This window comes from Pipra filicauda, unplaced genomic scaffold, assembly GCF_003945595.2.
Source record: "Pipra filicauda isolate LSUMZ 115617 unplaced genomic scaffold, ASM394559v2 scaffold10_size6260569_pilon, whole genome shotgun sequence".
NCBI classification, from domain to species: domain Eukaryota; kingdom Metazoa; phylum Chordata; class Aves; order Passeriformes; family Pipridae; genus Pipra; species Pipra filicauda.
This window is the reverse complement of record NW_024103541.1, coordinates 5,889,376-5,909,668: the sequence shown is the minus strand read 5'-3', so window position 1 is coordinate 5,909,668 and position 20,293 is coordinate 5,889,376. Positions and strand designations below refer to the sequence as shown.

At 41.9% G+C, this 20,293-nt stretch overlaps 2 protein-coding genes across 3 annotated transcripts in view; one reads left to right on the top strand and one right to left on the bottom strand.

The window, feature by feature from the left end:
- Positions 1-1,043: 1,043 nt before the first annotated feature.
- Positions 1,044-20,209, top strand: LYPD1 (LY6/PLAUR domain containing 1). 2 transcript variants are annotated; one of them, XR_003541177.2, is made up of 4 exons: positions 1,044-1,249; positions 2,362-2,499; positions 16,406-18,518; positions 18,611-20,209. XR_003541177.2 is itself a non-coding variant. In XM_027723609.2 (3 exons), exons 1-3 carry the CDS (start codon positions 1,198-1,200, stop codon positions 16,639-16,641), a joined length of 426 nt encoding a protein of 141 aa, XP_027579410.1. In that variant the 5' UTR covers positions 1,044-1,197; the 3' UTR covers positions 16,642-20,209. The 2 variants fall into 2 exon arrangements, 1 of the variants encoding a protein (XP_027579410.1); XM_027723609.2 differs by having other exon boundaries at positions 16,406-20,209.
- The window catches only part of GPR39 (G protein-coupled receptor 39), a 78,197-nt gene continuing 74,922 nt past the window's right edge, over positions 17,019-20,293 (bottom strand). The window contains exon 2 of the mRNA XM_027723579.2: positions 17,019-17,542. Within this exon, the coding sequence (XP_027579380.2) occupies positions 17,019-17,542 (524 nt within the window). The remainder of the gene's footprint in view (positions 17,543-20,293) is intronic.

Here is a 20,293-nt window from a genome sequence, read left to right as displayed (position 1 = left end):
AGGGAAATTCGTGACACGGGGATTTTAAACAGCGATTTAAGCTTAATTCAGACTCTTCATCTCAGTAAGGCTGTGAAACGATCACGGAGAAATTACGTGGTTATCCGGGGAGGAGACGAACCACCCACTCGAGCTGGGTCGCAACAAGGCGGAAAAGACCGTCCCAGCATCGACGACCGCAGCATCCTGAGCTGCCCCTGCCGCTTCCGTCGCCCTTCCCTCCGCCGGGGCGGGCTCTGCCCGGCACTCCGACGGCTCCTCGCGGTTCCCGCCGCCTCAGCCCACCCCATCCCGCCCCGTCAGTGGATCCCACCGCCTCAGACTACTCCATCCCAACCCACCATCAGCTCCCATGGCCTCAGCCCACTTCCCCCCGCCTCCGGACCCTCCGAGCCCCCATCCCGCCGCGCGTCCGCGGAGGAGGCGGGGGACTGCCCGCCGCACCGGCACGCACGCCCCTCTCCCCCATTTTGTCGTGCTTGAATTCCCTTCCAGGGGGCCGGGGGGAGGGAGCAGTGCAGAGGCGCGGCCCCTCCCGGGGACGCGGGTTCTGCGAGGCGTTTGCGGGAGACGAGCGACGCCTCGCAGCGGGGCCCGGCCCATCAGTGCTCCGGCTGCCACCTGTGGGCTTCGGGCAGGCGGGGACACGGAGAGGACCGGGGCGAGCGGAGCCACCGCGCGGGGTCTGTGCCCCGCTCCCGGAGGGGAGGGATGGGCGGGGGATGCGAACGAGCCGCCCCGGCGGGCGGAGGATCGCGGGGTCCCTCCGCAGCGCCGTGCGAGCCTCACGCCGAGCTGACAATGCGGGGGCAGAAGCGAGGGAGGTCTCCTCCCTCGCTGAACTCTTCCCGTCCCCAGAGTGCGCCCAGCGAAGTGCGGGGCGGCTGGTGGGGATCCCCGCCCCGCTCCGCCGGCATCACATGGTGCTGGGGGCGGGAGGGGGGGGAGCCGCCCCCCAGCTCTCGCTTTCTCCTACAGTTTCTTCCAGTCTCAGCGCTCAACTCCGGCGAGGCTGGAGCACGGCGCGGGGCTGGGCAGGGCGGGAGCCGGGCGGGCTCCGCCGCCTGCTCCCGGGGCGCCGCTCCCGCAGCGGAGGCGGCGGGGAAGCGGCACAAGTGCGCGGCGTCTCCGCTGCTTCCCTGCTTCTGATGCCCCTTCGCGACTGCACGCCAGCCCGGCGGCCGCGGCTCCGGGAGGATGCGGCTTTTCCTCCTCGCTGCAACTTTCTGGGGATTGTGCCTGGCTCCAGGTAAGGAGCTCCGCGCCGCTCCCCCGGCGGCGCGGGCGGACAGCCCGAGCTGTCCGTCGCTGCCTGCAGCGGCCGCGGGGAGGTTTCGTCCCCTCGCAGCCCCTCGACGGAGCTGGCGCTGTCCTGCCCGCAGAGAGCCCCTCGCTGTCCCCGGCGCCCGGTGTCCCCAGCGCTGGGGACCCGCGGGGCGAGGTGATGCTCCGCAGGCAGCTCCCGGTGCGGGACTCCGAGGATGCAGCTTGCTGACCGCGGGCGCCGTGCACGCCTCTCTGGGCGAGGGGGTTGGCGGCCAGCGGGGTCAGTCCCGCCGCCGGAGGGCACCCACGGGGTTCTGCGGGTCCCCGCTGCGGGGCGAGGGGTGCGGGAACCGCTGGCGGAACGCCGGGAGAGGCGGCTGTTTGGCGAGCCGCACGGAGCGTCTCGTTTTGCTTGATAAAGGAGGGGAGGTGAACGATGCTCCACCGCTGTAATTGTGCGCGGCAAAATAGTAATTAAATCATTTGTAATTAATTAGTAGCTAAGTAAACCCGTCGGCATAGATAAGAGCCGAAGCGTATCTATTAGCCGGGTTGCTCTCTCCAGGGCGCGGGTAGTTTTCAGCCCACTGTGCTGAGGGGCACCCCCGAGGCGAGCTGATGGGCGATGGGCAGCGGCTGCGGGCCGTGGTCGGTACCGGTGTCCGTGTCCGTGTCCGTACCCGTCGCCTCCTGGCGGCAGCGTCCCCAGCGCTGGAGCGGCCGCCCCGCGGAACGGAGGGAGCATCATCACACCAGGTGCTGAGCCCGTTGCGCTTGGGCTCAGCTGAGCGGACGGCACGCTTGTTTTTCTTTATTTTTGTCAAAGGGATACTTTCGCTGAGCTGTGGAGTAGTTAGGAACAGCGAAATGCGAAGAGGGAAAGATAAGGAAGATTCCTGGCACGTGTTGGTTATTTGGTTTGGTTTTGTGGTTGGTTCTTTTTTTTACAGTTATTTTAATATTATTACTACTATTCATGCTGGGTTGGATGGAGCTTTGAGCATCGTGTGGCAGGGGGTTGGAAAGACATGATCTACAAGATCTCTTCCAGCCCAAAGCATTCTATGATTTTGAACAAAATGTTATCTGTTCCAGGTTTGGCCTTGCAAATACAGTGTTACCAGTGTGAGGAGTTTCAGCTAAATAATGACTGCTCTTCTCCAGAGTTCATCGTGAATTGTACAGTGAATGTTCAAGATATGTGTCAGAAAGAAGTGATGGAAAAAAGTTTTGGTAAGAATTTAATAATTATTATTCTGTTTATTTGCTTTGGATAGCATTTGTTGCTTTTGGTTCCACCCATTCACAGTCTTCAGTTATGGATGAATCTGGTGTTCCCACCTAAAGGGACCAGATTCAATTTCTAATACTACTGAGTGACTTTGTAACTCAAAGAAGTTAATAATTTTCCTTCAAAACTGGTGTAAGAACTGAAGGATGCAAGCCAAATGTTGATAAAGCTGGTTAATACACAGTCTTATGGGTCTCAGATTTAGTTTTCAGCACTGGAAAATTAATAACAACAAGTTAGTTTAATCTCATTACAGTTAATTACATGGGCTTTTTCCCCAAGAGATGGAAGAGCATTAAATTAGTAATTCCCTCCTTTCTTTTATTTACTCAAGCAATTTATATACTCTGAAGGTTCATCTTAAGGGAAGGAAAGTATAATCATCTTTTCTTTCATCCATTAAAGAAACCATCAAACAAAAGGGAAAGAGGGATTTAAAAAATACCCAGTAACTTGGGAAAGTTTATGGAGGGAAGAGGAGGGGGTCAGAGGAAGGGCTCAAATGGATTTCTTTGCTATACCAATTTTCTGAGTTGTTTGTGGGTTTTTTTCTCTTACTGTAATTAATATTACAGTTCTCATATTTGGAGATAAATGAGTTCAGGAGGAAACTAGCCATGATTCTGCATCTTGCCTCTGTTGTCTTTTGAGCTGTGGTACAAGTGACTGGGTTTTATTAAGTATCATGGAAGGCATTTGAGATTTAGAGGGAACTGTCAGTGTTGCTCTAGCTTTCTACATGAGTAGAAGGCAAGAACTTTATTAGGGAATGGCAAGGAAGTCTGTTTGTGGGAGATGGAGCTCATGCAGCCCTCCTACTCCGACTGCAGGCAGCCGTGAGGACACCGGGCATTAGAATGGGCATCCAACAGTAACTCACTGGGGAGTCTCAGCCTGGACATGGCCTCTGCAGCAAGCAGTAGTTTAGGGAGCAGGGAACAGGCTGGGACTTCAGAATCTTGATTTAAGGGGAAGCTGCTCTCTGGGATTGCACATCTTGCAGCTGAGGGCAGTGCTTTAGAGCGTGGAGCTCTCTGATGTAAAGAACTCCTATGCTGTTAATGTAGATCAAGCAATAGCCTGTCCTTTCTCAGCAAGTCCTTTGGGAACAGCAGGATGCCTCTCTACCTACAAATGTGTGCAGCCATCCGTCTTGAACAGTAACAATGGTTCTTGGCATCAGCAAACTACTCAGCAGTATCTTCCAAGTGCTTATCAGTCAGTTAGTTCCATGTGCGCTGGCCATTTCAGATCAGCATGTAATGAATCCTAGATAAATAATAACAATTGTTACCCATCAAAAGTAACTGACAGCGTTTCATCCTGGATAACACCATCCACAGTGACTATTGCTATGAAATACTTAGAACCTCTCCAACATAGAGAAAAAGCTGTATGTTTAAAGAAAGATTAGTCTCTTTCAAGGTGTGTTTTTCTGGGGTATTATATTTCAAGTTTACTTGGAAAGGATAGTGGGGATATGAGATAGCAAAGCCTTCAAACAATCATTTAGAGATACTCAGACTTTAAAAGGACCTTGCAAGCCGTAACTATCTCCACCCCACAGCTTCTGTAGTACTTCAATAGATTGGAATGGATGTTGTGGTGATTTGGAGGGCTGTAGACATAGACAAAAAAGTCAGTCCTCATTTAATTCTTAACAGGTGTTTGGTGTTTGCTGTTTGGAGTTTTTTAATACCTTGCCTGATTCCTTCATGTTTTTAATACAACCTCAGCCTGTATCAACTTCCAGAAACATATCTGTAATCTTCCCTTCAGGTGAGTGTTAGAAAGGTGTTTTCAGCTGAGTAAACCCCTTGCAGATTGAAGTGCAAGTCTTCTGGATAAGTCAGCTTGCACACGTGCACTCACAGCCACTTGTGTGCTGCATGAGGAGGGTGGGATAGGTGGTTGTGCATCTCTCCTCAGCCTGGCAGGCAAGGCCAGCGTGACTGTGGTACACTGAAAATACAAACTGGAACAGTTTTAATACATTTCAGACACACATTGATGCATAATTTGCCATTACTCCTATGAAGAAATGGTTTGCAATATAGGAATATGGAGTTCTTAAAACAAACTTCTTGGTGTTTTTTTTTTTTCTGTTTCTGCAATTCTGTGTTTTCTCTGAGCAGATCCTTGGATTTTTCCTTTAGGAGGTAACTAGCATGCTGTGCATAGCAGGTGCCACTGTTCTATTTAATTTACTTCTATAAATGCAGTTCTTATTAATTTTAAGCTTAGAGATTGTAAATTTCAGCTAGTTAATGAATTGAAATTTTTAACCTATTTCAAACAGTGAAATTTACATTGCAAGCTTAGTTTTCTCTGTTATCCTCAGTCAGTTTTAGAGAGGATTGGTTGTAAAACAGATATGACTTAGTTCATCATCCTTTATTGGTTTTTTTCCTAATTGATATTTAAATGTGTGCAATATAAATGCCTTACTTTCACAAGTTTTATTTAATAATTCATTCTACTCCTAACAGTACATTTCATAACTCGATTCTTTTGGTTGTTGCCTATTACTAGAAACTGAAATGTTTCAAATATTGATTTTAATTTAGAATAGACTTGAGTTTGAGTTTTTAACCCAGAATATGAAAGATGTGAATTTGCATTTGTTTGACAGCACAATCTCATAATTAGTTTTTCCTCTTGACTAGATACAGTCAAAGCAGTGTAATGTTTGTATTTTAACCCATTTCTGTCCTTAATAAAATATAGTTGTGTCAGTGAGCGAAGTGTTATAAGTTCTCTCAAACCTTATTTAAAAGTTAAATGCAGTATTTTGAGATGAAGTTCATGGTGTGAGTTGATGTAGCCACCCTTCCTGTGCAGTATGCATTAATCTGTGTGTTTTCTATCAAAAGGGGGTTGCTGGCTTACATTCTGTGGTGTGTCATACAGTCAGTCCCCAGTGTGTGGCCAGTGACTCTTTTCCTATGTATTTGTTAGTGTTCATGGAGTTGTGCCGTGGCAGCTCTGTGATTCAGCTTCGTTTCTGTATTAAACTCCCCATAGTAAAAGCAACATGGTGGTGAACTACAACTCTGTGCAGCTTTTCCCATTTATGTTGCAAAAAGTTTCTTATGCCTGATCATAGTTAAACCATTCCCCTTCAGTTGCTCTAAAATTAGGGTTAGTGCTTTAGATGTCACTGTATTCTCTCAGAACACTATCTCAATTTCTGGAGAACCAGCTCCAGGTGAGAAATAGCAGCATAGGCATGTTTTTAACCCAGAGCTTAAAAAGTGGCTGTTAGTGTGGCAGCCTCTGATGTGAGCAGCTAAGAATGCAGGTGTTAGTAACTCATATTTTGGATTAGATCATCTGGCATGTTATCTCAGCTGTTTGTAGTATCTGGTAGGAATTTACTTCATTGCACTTCTTAAAGTGAATTGAGAATTGAGTGATACACAAGCATGTATCAGATTAAGTGATTATGTGGAATAGTATAATTCTGCCTCCCCTGTAGACGTGCACTTTACTGTGGCAGTTTGTGTTTCAGTTGCACTTTGGGGATCTGTCAGTGCACAGAACCGGAGACTTCGTCAAGTAAATGATAAAATTTTCTCACTTTAAGATGAGTTGTATTTAAAAATTTTGCTAGAGGAAGTTTTATGTTTATGTCAACATACTGTTCCAGTGGGAGATACAGGACAAGATGGTATTTTGCCTGTGATACAGAATCTTACAAACTAGTATTTTAATTAAATCTTAAAAAAATCTTTTCTTCAGGGGGAGGAATGATCAGAATGGAAAGTGGCACTCGATACCATGTAATTTTCTCATGTCTCAGAAATTAATTGTAAAGGATAAGTTTCTAGCGCATTCTTCAAGTGAAGATGTTTGAAAACTGTGTAGCTTAAATGTTTGACAAAGGATCAAAGTTCTTACAATAATTCCATTTGCAGATACTTTGTGGAAATACCCATGGCAGATTTCCTGCTCCCACTTGCCTCTCTCCTTCCTATGGATTTTTAACTTAGAAGTGTCGGTGTTCCTTCACTTTTAGAATATATGTAGGAACGAATAAATCCCACAGTATATTGGGATCAGATGAAACATCTTGGTGATGTGTAGATGAGATTATAATGTGTATATGCTCATATATCATAGAAAACACACTGATAATGGTAATTATCATTACCATTTGCCTTTTACTGAGGGCAAGAGCTATCAGAGTTTAAAGGCTGATCTAAAACCTACTTAAGGCAAAATGCAACTTGCAATGTGAATACATCGGAGAAATAAAGCGGGAAGGATGAGACGATCAGCCCAGAGAGGTAGCCAGTCTAAATTTCTTGGAATTCTCTGTAAGTAAACCTGCCCATGTGCATGTTTGGAACTATTGTGTTCCAGTGTTTTGGAACCTTGTGTTCTAATGTAGTTATGAATGTACTTTTACTAACTTTTGCTTTTGTAAGATTAAAAAAAAAAAAAAGAACTATGGTAGCAAGACTGATACTTTAAAATGTCAGGAATTTTTCTTTGCAAGCAAATTTGGAAATAACCTTGTTATTTCTATTAATCTGCAACAACAAACTTTTCTTATTTGTTTGGTGTACAATGGTCCTTTTAATATATTTACATAGGATGTAATCCTGCAGTGTAATTAAAGCAACTGCTGTAATTGTGTGCTTAAAAGTAGTGCATGGGAACAGCATGAGCAAGATCATGATCTCAGGATTGAATTATAATTTTATTTTATCTATTTCTTTGAATTCTTTTCAGTATTTGCTTTCCAGTTGTTTGTTTTATCAGTGTCTACGTTGAGTGATGAGTTGGCCTATGGTAATTTCCCTACCTGTGATTAATACTCAGTTTTGTTGCACTGTGTTGATGCCATGATTGAGTTGCTTTGTGTGTGGCTGTTAAGGATTACATAAGCACTTCCTTTTTTCTGTATAGCACATACTTTTTTCTGTTCATGTATAGCATCCATTAGTACTAGTACTAATTGCATACTGGTATCAAGGGGAAATTGTGCTCTGCTGTACTTTCATTGACAAAATGATTAAAACAGCGAACAAAGTTTAATGTCTTCAGAATCTCTTCAGGCATTAAAGTTTTATAGGTAGTAGCTCAATCCCCTGTATCCATTTAGAAACAGTAAGAAACATCCACTGAGCTACTGCTGGATTTTTTGTTTTGTTTTCTTCTACGCTCTCTGTTGTTCAAAGTGTATCAAGATAAAATAACTTCTGAATTATTTTTATTCAAAATAAAGCATAATATAATAAATCTATGTAAAAAAAAAAAAAAATGTTGCATGGGACAATTGGTATACCTATAACATCCTGTTTTGTGCTACCAGATGCCCTGTGAAATGAAGACATAGTAACCAATGTTGGAAACAAGCAGTTCACTTTTGACATTTTAAAAGACTTACTACGTATGTGGGTAATTTGCACTGTATGCTGAAAACTTGGAGCTGTGGATCTATCACCATTCAGAAAGACTTTTTTTCAGATGCCAAAACCGTTTGCTTATTGTAAATTTTTTCAAATCTTTGGGTTGCTCAGAAAACTTGCAGCCAGTTATGCAATGAGCTGACCCAAGTGTATCAGCTAAGGAGGAATTATGGACAGTAGGTAGTAGGTTGCTGTTCTGGCTTTCTTCCAGTACAGAAAAGCTACAGTGGAGTTAAGTTCAAGCAGTTTATGACTTTCAAGTCATGACAAAAATCCAAGTGCAGAAGTGATGAAGTCTGTATTATTTTAAGGAAGATGTGGTATCTGGTCCAGTGAATTTCATTTTTCACAGGACATGGACAATAGCTTTTTGTTATTTTTTTCCTCAGGCTTGTATAAAAGGTATACAAATTAATTTTGTGATGATACAGTGCCCACAGCTGGGTGTCTCTTAAACCCCTTTGAGATTTCCTATTGTATTTTACGTGCAGTCTGTTTTTCCAAACCTTCTTGTGGCCTGACCCTATCACTTTTCTTAGCTCCCAGTGACCTTATCAAAACATTGGCAAATGAGTTCTAATTAATCCAAAATGGTTTTATTTCTGTTTTTCCATCATAGTCTGGATATTTTTTTGAAAACTTGATGAAACCGGTTTTGCCAAATTACCAATAAGTCTTTGAAAGTGGAACAAGTTATATAAAACCCAGGCAAATCCTACTCTTAAATTGAACAGGCTGTAAAACTGTAAGCATGAAAATAGCTAAATATATAAAGGGGGAATGAATTTCCAAAGTTCTGGTGTGCAAGTGTCAACATATGAGGCATTCCACTGAAATTGGTAAGGACACTAATTAAGAATGCAGCAAGACTATTCATGTGTAAAATTATTTATGGGACTTATTGCAAGGGTATAGCATTTTAACATTTGTAAAGACATAAGGGCTATTGCTTCATTTCAGCAAACAAGGATTGCCTAGGAAAATGGTTATATGGGATTCTGAAAATTGAGTCTTAAGTTTACCTCTCTCTCTCGAAGATCAAGTATATTTGGATCTTGATACCCAAGGACATTTAGATCTCGATACCTTTGTATCAGGAAAGAGGAGATGATGGAAGGCTGTGAGCTTCTTTTGTTGGGAAGATTGTACGTTTTAGTGCTTGACTGTAAGTCCACATTAGTGAGCAGAGAAATTAATAAGGGCAGTAGGAAACAAAGGAATTTGATATGCAGGTGAAATTTGAGCTTTGACCTCTCATTTGTAGCCTCCCATGGCTTTAAAAAATATTTGACAGTACCACCATTAGCTGCTGTGCTTAACTTTCTCAGCCTATGCATTTTTAAGCATTTTAATGCTTTGCTTCAGCTTTGTGATGCTGCAAGCAGTGACAAAGACTACTTTGTGCTGTTTTCTGTTATTAACAATGCTGGTTTGTGTCATATTTCCAGTACCAGAATTAGAAGGCATGACTTACAAAGAGATATCATGGTAATCTAAACCCTTGTCCTCTGTCAGTCAACAATTGTCCAGCTTTCTTCTGAGCTGATTTAATTTCTGCAAAGTGTCATGTCAGTGAGGGTCAGAAGGAGAGTTAAAAGGCCAGCCTTTCATTGTCAAAAGCTTCCTGTTAGTTCCTGAAAAGAAGTGCAGCTTTTAAAAAGTGCCAAATGTTTGGAGGATTTGTGACGATATTAAGTTTTCACAGAAAATTGTGATGAGAATATGCTAATTCAACCAGGTAGAGTCTGGCGGGATGTGGGTTCTTTCTGTTTTGTTTTATTTTTCTTTTACAGAATTGTATACTCTGCAAGAGCCTAATGACGTGAATATGCTTTTATCTTGTCTACTGAATGCATCAAAGGAGGATCAGGATGAAATAGCTGCAGTCCTAAGACACAAGATTAAAAATCAGGAAGCGCTCGACGTAGCTTTGCAATAGATTTCAAGTCACATAATTTCAGTGCCTTTTTTTTTTTCATCTGGAAAACACTGACTGTGGTAGCTTCCAATATTTAATTAGCTGCTATTAGCTGTTTATAAGGCAATTAGTAAATTTCATGATAAAATGTCTGACAAGGTGCAAATTATTTAAACCCCTTCTCTCCTCAACTTTCTCTCCGGAGTTCACAAGGATAGGAAGAGTTACTGTAAAATGAAACACTGAGGACATAGTTGGATATGGTTATACTTTACACTCAAACTGTTTGTTTTGGGTTTTTTTTAACAATGCATTTACAGTCATAGATGAAAGGCTATGTGTTGAGGAATCTTAATTTATCTTTTATACCAATAAAAACATCGTCTGACTAAAATGGCAGTTGTTTGGGGAAACACAATGTCAAAAAAATGATTGATTGCTTTTCAACATTCAGTCACCTTCTAAGATATTTAGGACTTTATTAGATAAAATATTTATAAGCACTTTCTCTAGAAAACTGCAAATCACGATAGGAACTTTGGAGTCTGTCTCTGTCTGATAGGCATAAAACCTAATATGGAAACTAAAAAATATAATTTACAAACCTATTTGTCTGAACCTAATTTTGAGCATTACTGATACAGTAAAATCCAGAAATAGTCACATTTATATTATTTTCCTTAGAAAGGGATGTTTACATGTTGTTCTTGCACTAGTATAAGTTCTCGTTTTAGTTTTTGGCAGACGTCACAAAAGAGCTTTTGTAACTCCTACTGGGTGATGCATTTCACTTGAGTGCAGGGTAAAAAAGTGACAGTTTAGGGCAAAAAGAATAAAGGATGAGACATATTATTAAATCACGAAGCAAACATGGATAGGCAGAGCAGACATTGTCTATGGATAATAAGAAGGAAAACTTGCAGATTCACAAAATCAGAAAATTGAATGTTTCAGAGATATAAGATGGTTGGAACCACTCAGGTTATTAAAATAAAGGGAATACTGGTTCATAAACACAGTCTTTGACTTGTCTTTATGACAAACAACATTAAGAGAACACCCAAACAGGTCACACACAAGTCATGACAATATGCTAATGTGAGAGAGAGGACAAATTTTGGGGGCTTCTCGTGGATTGTGTGTGCTACAATATGAATTGTCCGCTGTTGGCCAGTTTTCCACTGCTTGCTTGGAGAAGATGGGGAAGGTTTTAAATACCAAATTTAAAGTTGAATGGAAATTCTGCCAAAGTTCTAAAGGCACACCTCAGACTTGTCTTATCTGCTTTGTTAGCTTTCTCAGTGACTTATCTTAAGATACAGAACTTTTCTACATGCCTGAAGTTACAGCTCTGTGTTTGCCTCCAGCACACGGTCCAGTCTTGAAAAGATGGTTTGTGACTGTTCAAGGAGGCCTCATTGCTGTGCCCTATTTGGTCATAGACTACTTATTATGCTCCAAAATATTTGATGTTGCAGATCTACTCAGAGTATGTGGAGGAGATTTTGCTAAAGCAGTGTTTGTGGAATGAGTTGCAGACTTACCTTATGCGTGCCTTTGAAGCTGGATATGTACATAATGGTGTAGAAAAAGCTTTCTTTGAAAATGAGGAGTGTCAGTCATAGCCCATAAGGTAGAGAGCATTTCGTGTGGAGTGGGTTGTCACACTTGGAAAAGTTTGTGTTGGGCAAAGGACACTGTCTACTTGACTGAGTCAAGCTTAGAGAGAAGAGTTTAGTGGCCATGAGGCCATAGACTGATCTGGGGTGAAGCAGAGGGCTGCAATTTCCTGCTGAGCTGTGCCATTGCAGAAAGCAGCTTCAGAGTAGTGGGGTCATGGGAATGGGAAGGTGACTGTTTTGTTAGGAATTAGGTCACTGGTCTCAGTGGTCACATCCTAGTTGCCTATTTTGGCTTCAGAGACCCTCTGCATATTTTGCTGAAGGACGGTCTTGGGACTACCGGTGCAAACTGAACTTGCATACTGCTTGGGGTATGGTTGGCTCTTAAAAGTTGGAGAGTCATGCTTACACTGCCTCTTTTTTGTCTGTAGCTGCTAGAACAAAAGAATTAGAGGTGCCTTATAAGATCCTTTTCAATCAGTAAGAGAAAAAACTTGGATCTTCTGGTGCCTTCTGCATACACATAGTGTAAGAAGTAGGTGTGATGTCACCTTTTTTGGTTGTCCTAGTAACAAGTTAAGCTGTTATTCAAGAGAAATGTACTGGGCTCTGCAGACAGGGTAGATGGAAGAACACTCACTTTTGGATTTGAATAAATTGTAGCTTGAATTATTTGTTGCTATCAAGACAGAATGCATTTGAAAATGGCCAAAACAGTGCCAAGGTGCAGACACACAGGACTAGACTGGATGTAGGTGAGAAAATCAATATTGCAAGCAGAAACTATAGAAAAGCCTTAAGATTTACATCCATCACTTCACTGGAATAAGGCAGAAATAGTAGTTTGGGCCTTGACACTGTCTAAATATGTGATCACTTGTGGGGCAGAGAGAGATGTAACAATAGGCAAGCTGCTTAGTCTAGGAATAAATTCTCAATGTCAAATTTAAGCCCAAAGCTGCTTTAAAAAAAGCCTTGAAAACAAATGTAGTTGTAGTAGGTACTTGGTGACAGGAGAGGGTGTAGAATATTAGCGTGTTATCACACAGCTATTCTAGTTCTGTGTACTTCCCTCTCTTCTTAAAAGTACTTGTACTTGAACTACATCCTTGGCCACCTCCACAAACCTTGAAGCGAAAATGAAGGAAAATCAATTTGTCAGTAGTGGGTACTTCACAGTAAAATATCATTATAGTGCCTACATATATGCATAACCACAATGCTGTTGGGGGGCTGCTGAATCCATGAAAAGGGAAAAATTACTCAGGGCTAATCCATCAAGAGATTGGGCAGTAAATATACTAATTGAGTAGTAGTAAATATAAATTGTGTACTAGTTGTTGAAGGTAGATAGCTGGAAATGACCCCATCCTGGCAAAAGCAGAGTGTAAAACGTAGTCTCCTCACCTAGCCAGCTACTCAGAACAATCTGAGATAGAAGAAAAGCTTCCAGAAAGATTTGCAATTATTTTTCTGGGTGATATGTTAATGAATGTATCAAGCTGATTGTTCAAGCAAGAATACCTGATAATTAGCAGTTATGTCTGTGGTATGAGTCTTATGAGGCAGATAACCACTTTGAAGAACTGTCTGCAGTTCAACCTGCTGGTGGCAAATGATTCAGGAAGATCTCGGGAATCATTTTGGAATGGTTCAGCAGTACAATAATCCACTGCAAAGGAGGAGTTTGAGGAGACATCTCTAGATATAATCCAGAAAGGATGCTGCTGTCCCGTCTGAACTTGGGGCGAGCTGCAGTTACTGGGGTCCATTAACCTGTTTGCTGGAGCAAGGAGATTGTGTCCCTGCCATCAAACCACAGAAGTCAGTTATACTAATTTATATCCTACCACAATTAATCTGGAATCACTATATGATAGGAACAAGGTTTTAAGAATAAGCGAAGTTCACAGCTCAATTGTTTTAAAAATGTCACTCCTGTAGTGCTAACATTATCTCTTTTTTCCATCAACCTCCGTCTGTTTGCCTTTGTAACTTGCTGTAAGGATACAGCAGAACAAGAGAAACAGCAGAACCTTTCTATGCTGATCAAGTTTGTTTCATACCCGATGCTTCTTAAAAAGCACTTAGTGTGATAGCAGCTGATTTGTAAGATCAAAAGAATCTATTAGTACTTAAAGACAAAATTTTGGATGGAAGGGCACGTCATTAGCCAAGGAGCTATTGAAAAGCTGATAGAAATACTAACTTTTTTATTTATGTAAAAAAATCATGTTACAATTCAGATTAGAGCTGGGAATGGGGATAAAGAGTCATTTGAGACTGTAATTTCCTGTTGTAAGACACATTTACAGAAAAGCCACAGGAGAAGCATTACAATTTTTTTGCTGTTAGTTAGGTTATTCTCTCTGTTTGGTGTGAACGTGGTTCATCTGTTCATGAAACTTTGAGAAATAAAATTTCAGTCTGTCCAGGAATACTGTGTTTTGACTTCAAAAGATGCTCAGGATTGTTCTGTGGAATTGATCCTGGAGAACAGAGCTGTTGTAAACACATGGAGTTAAGCTGCAGGACTTTAATTTTTTGGAGTAGAGGTTTCCTGGAGTTGCCTGGTGAAAACCATGCCTCAGAGAGCATCATCTAATTGTTCACAGCTCTGAACAATTCTAATCTCCTAATCTATGGAAGAAGTGCAAAGTGTGATATTTCAGGGACCCAAACTAATAAATCACTTATTGGTTCAAATTGTGAACAGGACTTAGCAGGAAACCTGTGAAAAGGAAATGGCAGGAAGAGAGTGATTTATAAAATGACAGGAATAGGAAATATGCCAGTGTCAAAAGCTTTTTGGAGGCTTGGTCTTTGAGGGGAAAGTCAAAATCACTGCTGTTGATATGGAAGACTGAGGAATGATAGCTGGCTGTAGTTACAGAGAAATAATATGTGATGGGGAGATGTGGGATTAGGGAACAGAGGACAATCACTGTGCCTAGTTTCACTGAATAGGGGATTCCTTTCTCAAGAGGAAGGTGGAAGGAAAAAAGTTAATTGTAGACATGGGAAGGGTCATATATGCCTTGGCTCTGGGAATACTGCGGGAGGAACATGGAAAAGTACCAGGTCCTTGTGGGGAACATCAGCTGAGATTTTGGTATTGTAAAGCCAACCAGTGGCAGCACCGTTGAGGCTTCTTGACAAGAGTGGTTTGTCAACAGAGACAGAGCTCCCTTCTTTTTGCAAACTGTAGTAATAAAGATTACTGCAGTGCTGCTTGATCTGTGTGCCTTTGCTGTTACAGAGAGAACAGCCTGTAGCTCCTCTTCCTTCTCGAGAAAAGGCTCTACCTGCTGTGTTGATTGATTGAAGCTCACTGGAGACAGAGGAAGATTTAACACTCACTTGAGGGCTTCTCTTCATAAGTTTAACAAGATAGATAGCCTTAAAACATGTTTCAGGGTTGAGATTTGCAGAGGGAGAACACAAAATAAGGAAACCCTTGCATTGTTGGGATGGCAGCAGTGTTGTGACAGTATAAAATAATTGCTTTAATTAAAAGTTTCTCAAGACAGGAAATCCTTCTTTCTGAGCACAACCCAAACAAACAGTGTTCTACCCGCAGCCTTCAGTAGTGCAGTGCCCATTGCCACTGCAGAGGTATCCACTGGATCATGAAGGTGCTGTAGTGTTTGTTTCCAAAGACCCTGGGGACTGAACAGGTACCTGCAGGTATTGCATGTTCGGTACCTATGGGTCATATTCCTGCTTCACTCCCTCCAAAAAAAGTCTCCATCATTGTGGGTTTGAAAACATTCCGGGACTATGATACAGGATGGAGAAGCACCATTCTTCAAGAGAATCCTGTTCCCATGCTCTTCAGGAGGAAAAAAACAAACAAAACTTTTTGAGAATCCCATGTTCAAAAGGAACAGTGATTTTTATTCTTGGAAATATTTACCTCTCCTTGTAACTGCAAGGCAATATGAGCAAACCTCCATTATCTATTTCTGTTATGTGTCTGTTTTTCTAAGACACAATTTCTACTGTATCAGTTGCAGGAGAATATTAGAGTAATGAGTGGTGGAACTGCCATAAACATTTTCCACTGCAGCTTGAGAAAACAAAACTGTGTATTTTAAAGCCTTTAAAAACCATGTTCAAATAACAACTGTGTACATTAGAATGTATTTTTTTCAGTTAAAAACAATTTGAGAAATTATAAATTAGATTATTAATTAAAATTAATTTAAATTACATTAAAAAAGAGAAGACTTTCAACTCAGACAAGGCGTTCCTATAGAAATGGAAATTTTTGTTGTTGAGGTTATTAAACTTCAAAGACAAGCAAGAACTGAGATTACCTGGAAGAGCACTTATAGTTTTTCTTAAAAAAAAAAAATTAAAGAGGAAGGGGAGACGATGAAAGTTTTGCTGATATTCATTCTCCTTTTACTCTTGGTTTCTTGTCTGTGTGTGGTGAAGGAACAAGAAAAGGGAAAAAAAACACTCAAAAGACAAATTAACAGCATAGAAAGCTGTAATTACTTAGACACCTTAACTCAGACTTGTTCAGCAATAGAAACAAAACTAATTTTCTCAGTAATTGCATTTCAGTTATAGTTATTCAGACAGTTTATTCTGAAAGATGAAAAATTCCAGTTATAAAATGCATCATTTGATATACATTATGTAAATCAGGTATGTAATATTTTTGGTTCCAACCAGAATCAAACTAGAGAAATCCAAAGCAGAGTGACTGTGCTGCTCCTGCAGCGCAGAGTTGTTGGTCGTGTCACCACTGAGGTGTCTGCCTTAATCACCAGCACTGCTTTGGGAGTGTAAACTGGTTTTGCAACAGTTTTCAAGCATGAACCCTGTTGTAAAGGAAAACCATGTTCACATCAAACTAAGTAACCTTTGTTCTTTGTCACAGGAATCATGTACCGCAAGTCCTGTGCGTCTTCGGCCGCGTGTCTGATCGCCTCTGCTGGGTACCAGTCCTTCTGTTCTCCAGGGAAGGTGAACTCTGTTTGCATCAGCTGCTGCAACACTCCGCTCTGCAATGGACCCCGGCCAAAGAAGAGGGGGAATTCTGGTGTGGTGCCAAGGGCACAAGTGATAACCACTGTTCTGCTTCTTAAATTTACTCTGTTGTTTTTGTATTGCTAAACTTCAAGCAAGTTTGGTGGTTTTTTTTTTTTTTTTTTTTTTTTGCCCCAACACAATTTGTTCTGTCTCCTCCTTTCTTCAAAGACACTGCAATTATTTTCTGTTTGTTTCCAAATCCCTGTCAACAGCGAGGGAAGTTCAGTGGTTGTGTGGAGAGAGGGGCTGATATTTTTGGCAGCTAATGAGTTCAGTTAGCAGATTGAATTTCCAGTGTGCGCTTAAAAATCCCAGCAGGATACAGAACTCCTGCTCTTTTTGCATAACTGGAAACAAACCCATCTGTGTTATTCCTTTTGAGATGTAGTCACTTTCCTGTGTCATTTTAATTTCCGTGTTTTTTTAAGTTCATTGCTAATCATTAACTTTGCCTTATGAAGTCATACTTGATGTTCACAAAGGCCGTTCTGTGCGTCTGGACCATGCTCTGAGCTAGTCTCGAGGGGCACTGCTTCCAGGCTGGGCTCTGGTGATTCAGGACCTGGCTTCTGTGGACTGCAGTCAGGTGTGGGCTCCTTCTGGAAGGTGCTTAGGAAAACTTTGGTGTTGCCCTTGGTGGAAGAATTGCGCCTCGACGACATGAAGAGCAGCGGGCGTAGGGACCGGCTGCTCCGCGCTCTGGAGTTCTGGTTGGCTCTGAGGAACTTCTCCCTGTTGGCGTGTTGGATGGTCAGGCGGCAGCGCAGGATCTGCAGGAACACGCTGCGGAACTGCTGCGAGGAGATGTTGTACAGGAGGGGGTTCACCACTGAGCTGAGGTAGAAGAAGATGTCGGCTATTGGAAGGAGGGTGATGTACGCTCTGAAGTAGGGGACAGTCCAGTCCTGCTTCGGTTTAGCAGCTGCCATGATCCTTCTCACCTGGTTTGGCATCCAGCATATCGCCAGAGTGGCAATGATCAGCCCTGCGAGCAGAAAGAGGAAGAAAGAGGTGTGCATACATGGGGGAAAACACATAAAATACTATCAGTTCTGCACTTACTTGTTAGGAAATAGTACCAATTTTTCAGTGTTTGCTTGACAGCTTTTTCTGCCAGTAGCACTTTTTGGTTTGTTATTTTTAATAACTGTTACAAGGTCATTGCAGCACATGCTCTGACAAAAGGCCACATAGTGCTTGGGTAGTGTTTCTTTGTACCTGTTGTCATTTTTTAGTTTTCAAAGTGTTCATTCTCTGATCATCTGTATCTTTGAAAAGAATGTATTTTATTTTGGTTTTTGGTCTTACATTTCTTATGTCTTTCCCTTTACTTTGAAAAACAAACAAAATAAATAGAACTTATAGCCATATTAGATCAGGCAATACCCAGAAGAGATCAGATTCTTGTTTGTACTTTACAAAAAAGAAAATGTATGCATAATAATATATTTCGTGTTATTTTTGGTAGATTTCCTCTTACAGAAGCTATTTTTAAGTAAAATGTGTATGGATCTTTTTATGGTAATTAAGATATGTTGGGCTTTCTTAAAAATCAAATTCCAGTGGAATTAAATGATGAATGTAAATGAGAAAAACCCAAACCTAGTCATGAAAGTGTAAGCAGTTTCAGATTATAAATTATGCTTAAAAATGTGATATCGGACCATTTTGTATTTATATGCAAATATAAATACATGTTGCTGCATCACTAATGGCATTAAAAAGAGGGTGACTGAAGTGCTGGGTGTCTAAAAGTTCTGCCTGTGTGGAGCGGTGTTCAGTAGGGTGCAGTGGTGGTGCCATCGTCAGAGCAGCAGCCCTGCAGAAACATATCAGTGACTTGAGCTGGCTGTTCCCAGGCAGGAGACGGAGCAGGGACAAGGCACCTGGATCCTCAATGGCATCCTCACTGCTGGTGTGTGTCAGTACTGGAAATCCTGACACCTTACAGGAGATACCAGGTACACAAAGTAATTCCTCTCACTGCACCCCCACTACTGGCACACAATGCAGCCACCAGTTTACTGTCCCCACTTTGTTTTTCTCTTTGCAGGAAACGTGCCTTACAGGAACACTTGGAGGGAGCAGAAGGTGCAGGCTGGCTCCTTTCCTGCTGCAGGCACACAGAACAGCAGGGAGTATCCTGATGGGATAGTTCTTACTTGCGCAGACTTGTGTTACATTGCTAATCTCATCCAGTGTCTGACCTCTGCTCTCAACAGCAGCACAGAAGCATTTTAATTCTTACCCGTCTAGACTGAGTCAGATTGCCCCCACTGAACAGGTCACTGTTGGAATGCCGTTCTGAAATAGCACACACTGACTTTTGAAGCCAGGAAAATGATACTTCTCTAATGGGAAGATATAAATGTAGCAGAGAAGGGAGATAGAAAAGAGAAGAAAGATTTTTCACAACTTTGAAACTGCTAGAGCTTCATCAGAGTATGTCCTAAGATCTCTCCACCACCACCCCCAAGCAAAGAAAAGGTATGAAACGCCTTTTAAAAAAAAAAAAATTGCTAATGAAAGCAATAATTACTTCAACAAATTCATTATCTACCTGAATGAGCTACCAAATAAAAGTTTTCCTTTTGATCCCTTGCTCTGTAATCACCTAATGGTACCATAACTTTGGTGGGACAGGGCATGAGTGCATCTTAAACTACAACACTGGATTAAGAGCCCCAAAGGGCTGTTGTTGGCAGGCCAGTGGTAAATGTGTTACCTTTGCCATTTTCTGTTCTTTGCCTATGAGAACTCTCCTCAGCCACTGTTTCTTTACTCTCATTTCCACACAACCCTCTCCCTGCCCTTTTGCTTGCTCTTCCCCTGCTGCCTTGCCTCACTTTTCAGTACCTGTTGTGTCTCTGTCAAAGGTTGGTCTGAATTTTGTATTAGTCCTGCAAATTTTGTAGCCTTCAGTGCTTTTTCCCTGCTGTCAGCATAATAAATATGGGGTAGCAGTCTTGGCACAGACAAACAGAAAATAATGCCCCCTGAGCAATGACTTGTGATGGGCCTTATAAAAAGGCAGCAAAAGGATTCTGCTGCTCCCATGGGGCTTTTTCTCTGGTGCAACTTAAATGCCAAGTTCACAAACCCATGTCTGCAGACTTCTTGTCAAATTTTACCAGATGATCTCTTTCAAGGGAAATGAAAATAAGCTGTATTGTGTCATTTTTTTTTTTGTTGTTGTTCTTGGTTAGAAACAGGATACTTCATCATGCTGATTAATAGTTTCCTAAATTATGAATGCTGCTGTGAAAAAACTGTGAGCAGACAATAAGTACATTCAGTTTTAAAGCTCAACCGCAGTCTCTGAGATGTCTGATTTTTTGCTTGTATCTGAATTCTTTGCTATTGACCTTTCTTTTTAATTCAAACTGCCAAGTGCTTAAGATGCCATGTTATATTTTTCAGACACTTTTGTTCTGAAAAACTGAATATTTGTTAGGGTTTACAGCAGGTGAAAAATTAGCTGCTTGTGCCCTTGCACAGTGTGGTGATGTCAGTCTTTTGGGGGATGGGAGGAGATGTCTGCAAAACAGTTGTTTTCCAGGGATGACTAATTGTCCATTTTTATACTTTGAAAACATGCTTGTTGACTCAAAGGAGGTGCACCATGTAAATAAACATGCTGAGTGACTCACAATATTTTCTCCACTGTTCACACTTAACATGGCAGTATAGAGTAAACTGAAGCACATCAGAAGAGCACCTCAGGAAGGCTCTATGT

Excerpts from the sequence above, each read along its gene's own strand:
- LYPD1 (XM_027723609.2), top strand. The coding sequence starts at position 1,198 with ATGCGGCTTTTCCTCCTCGCTGCAACTTTCTGGGGATTGTGCCTGGCT. Across the intron at positions 1,250-2,361 it reads GGGATTGTGCCTGGCTCCAG|GTTTGGCCTTGCAAATACAG; the intron begins GTAAGGAGCTCC and ends TATCTGTTCCAG. Across the intron at positions 2,500-16,405 it reads AGTGATGGAAAAAAGTTTTG|GAATCATGTACCGCAAGTCC; the intron begins GTAAGAATTTAA and ends TCTTTGTCACAG.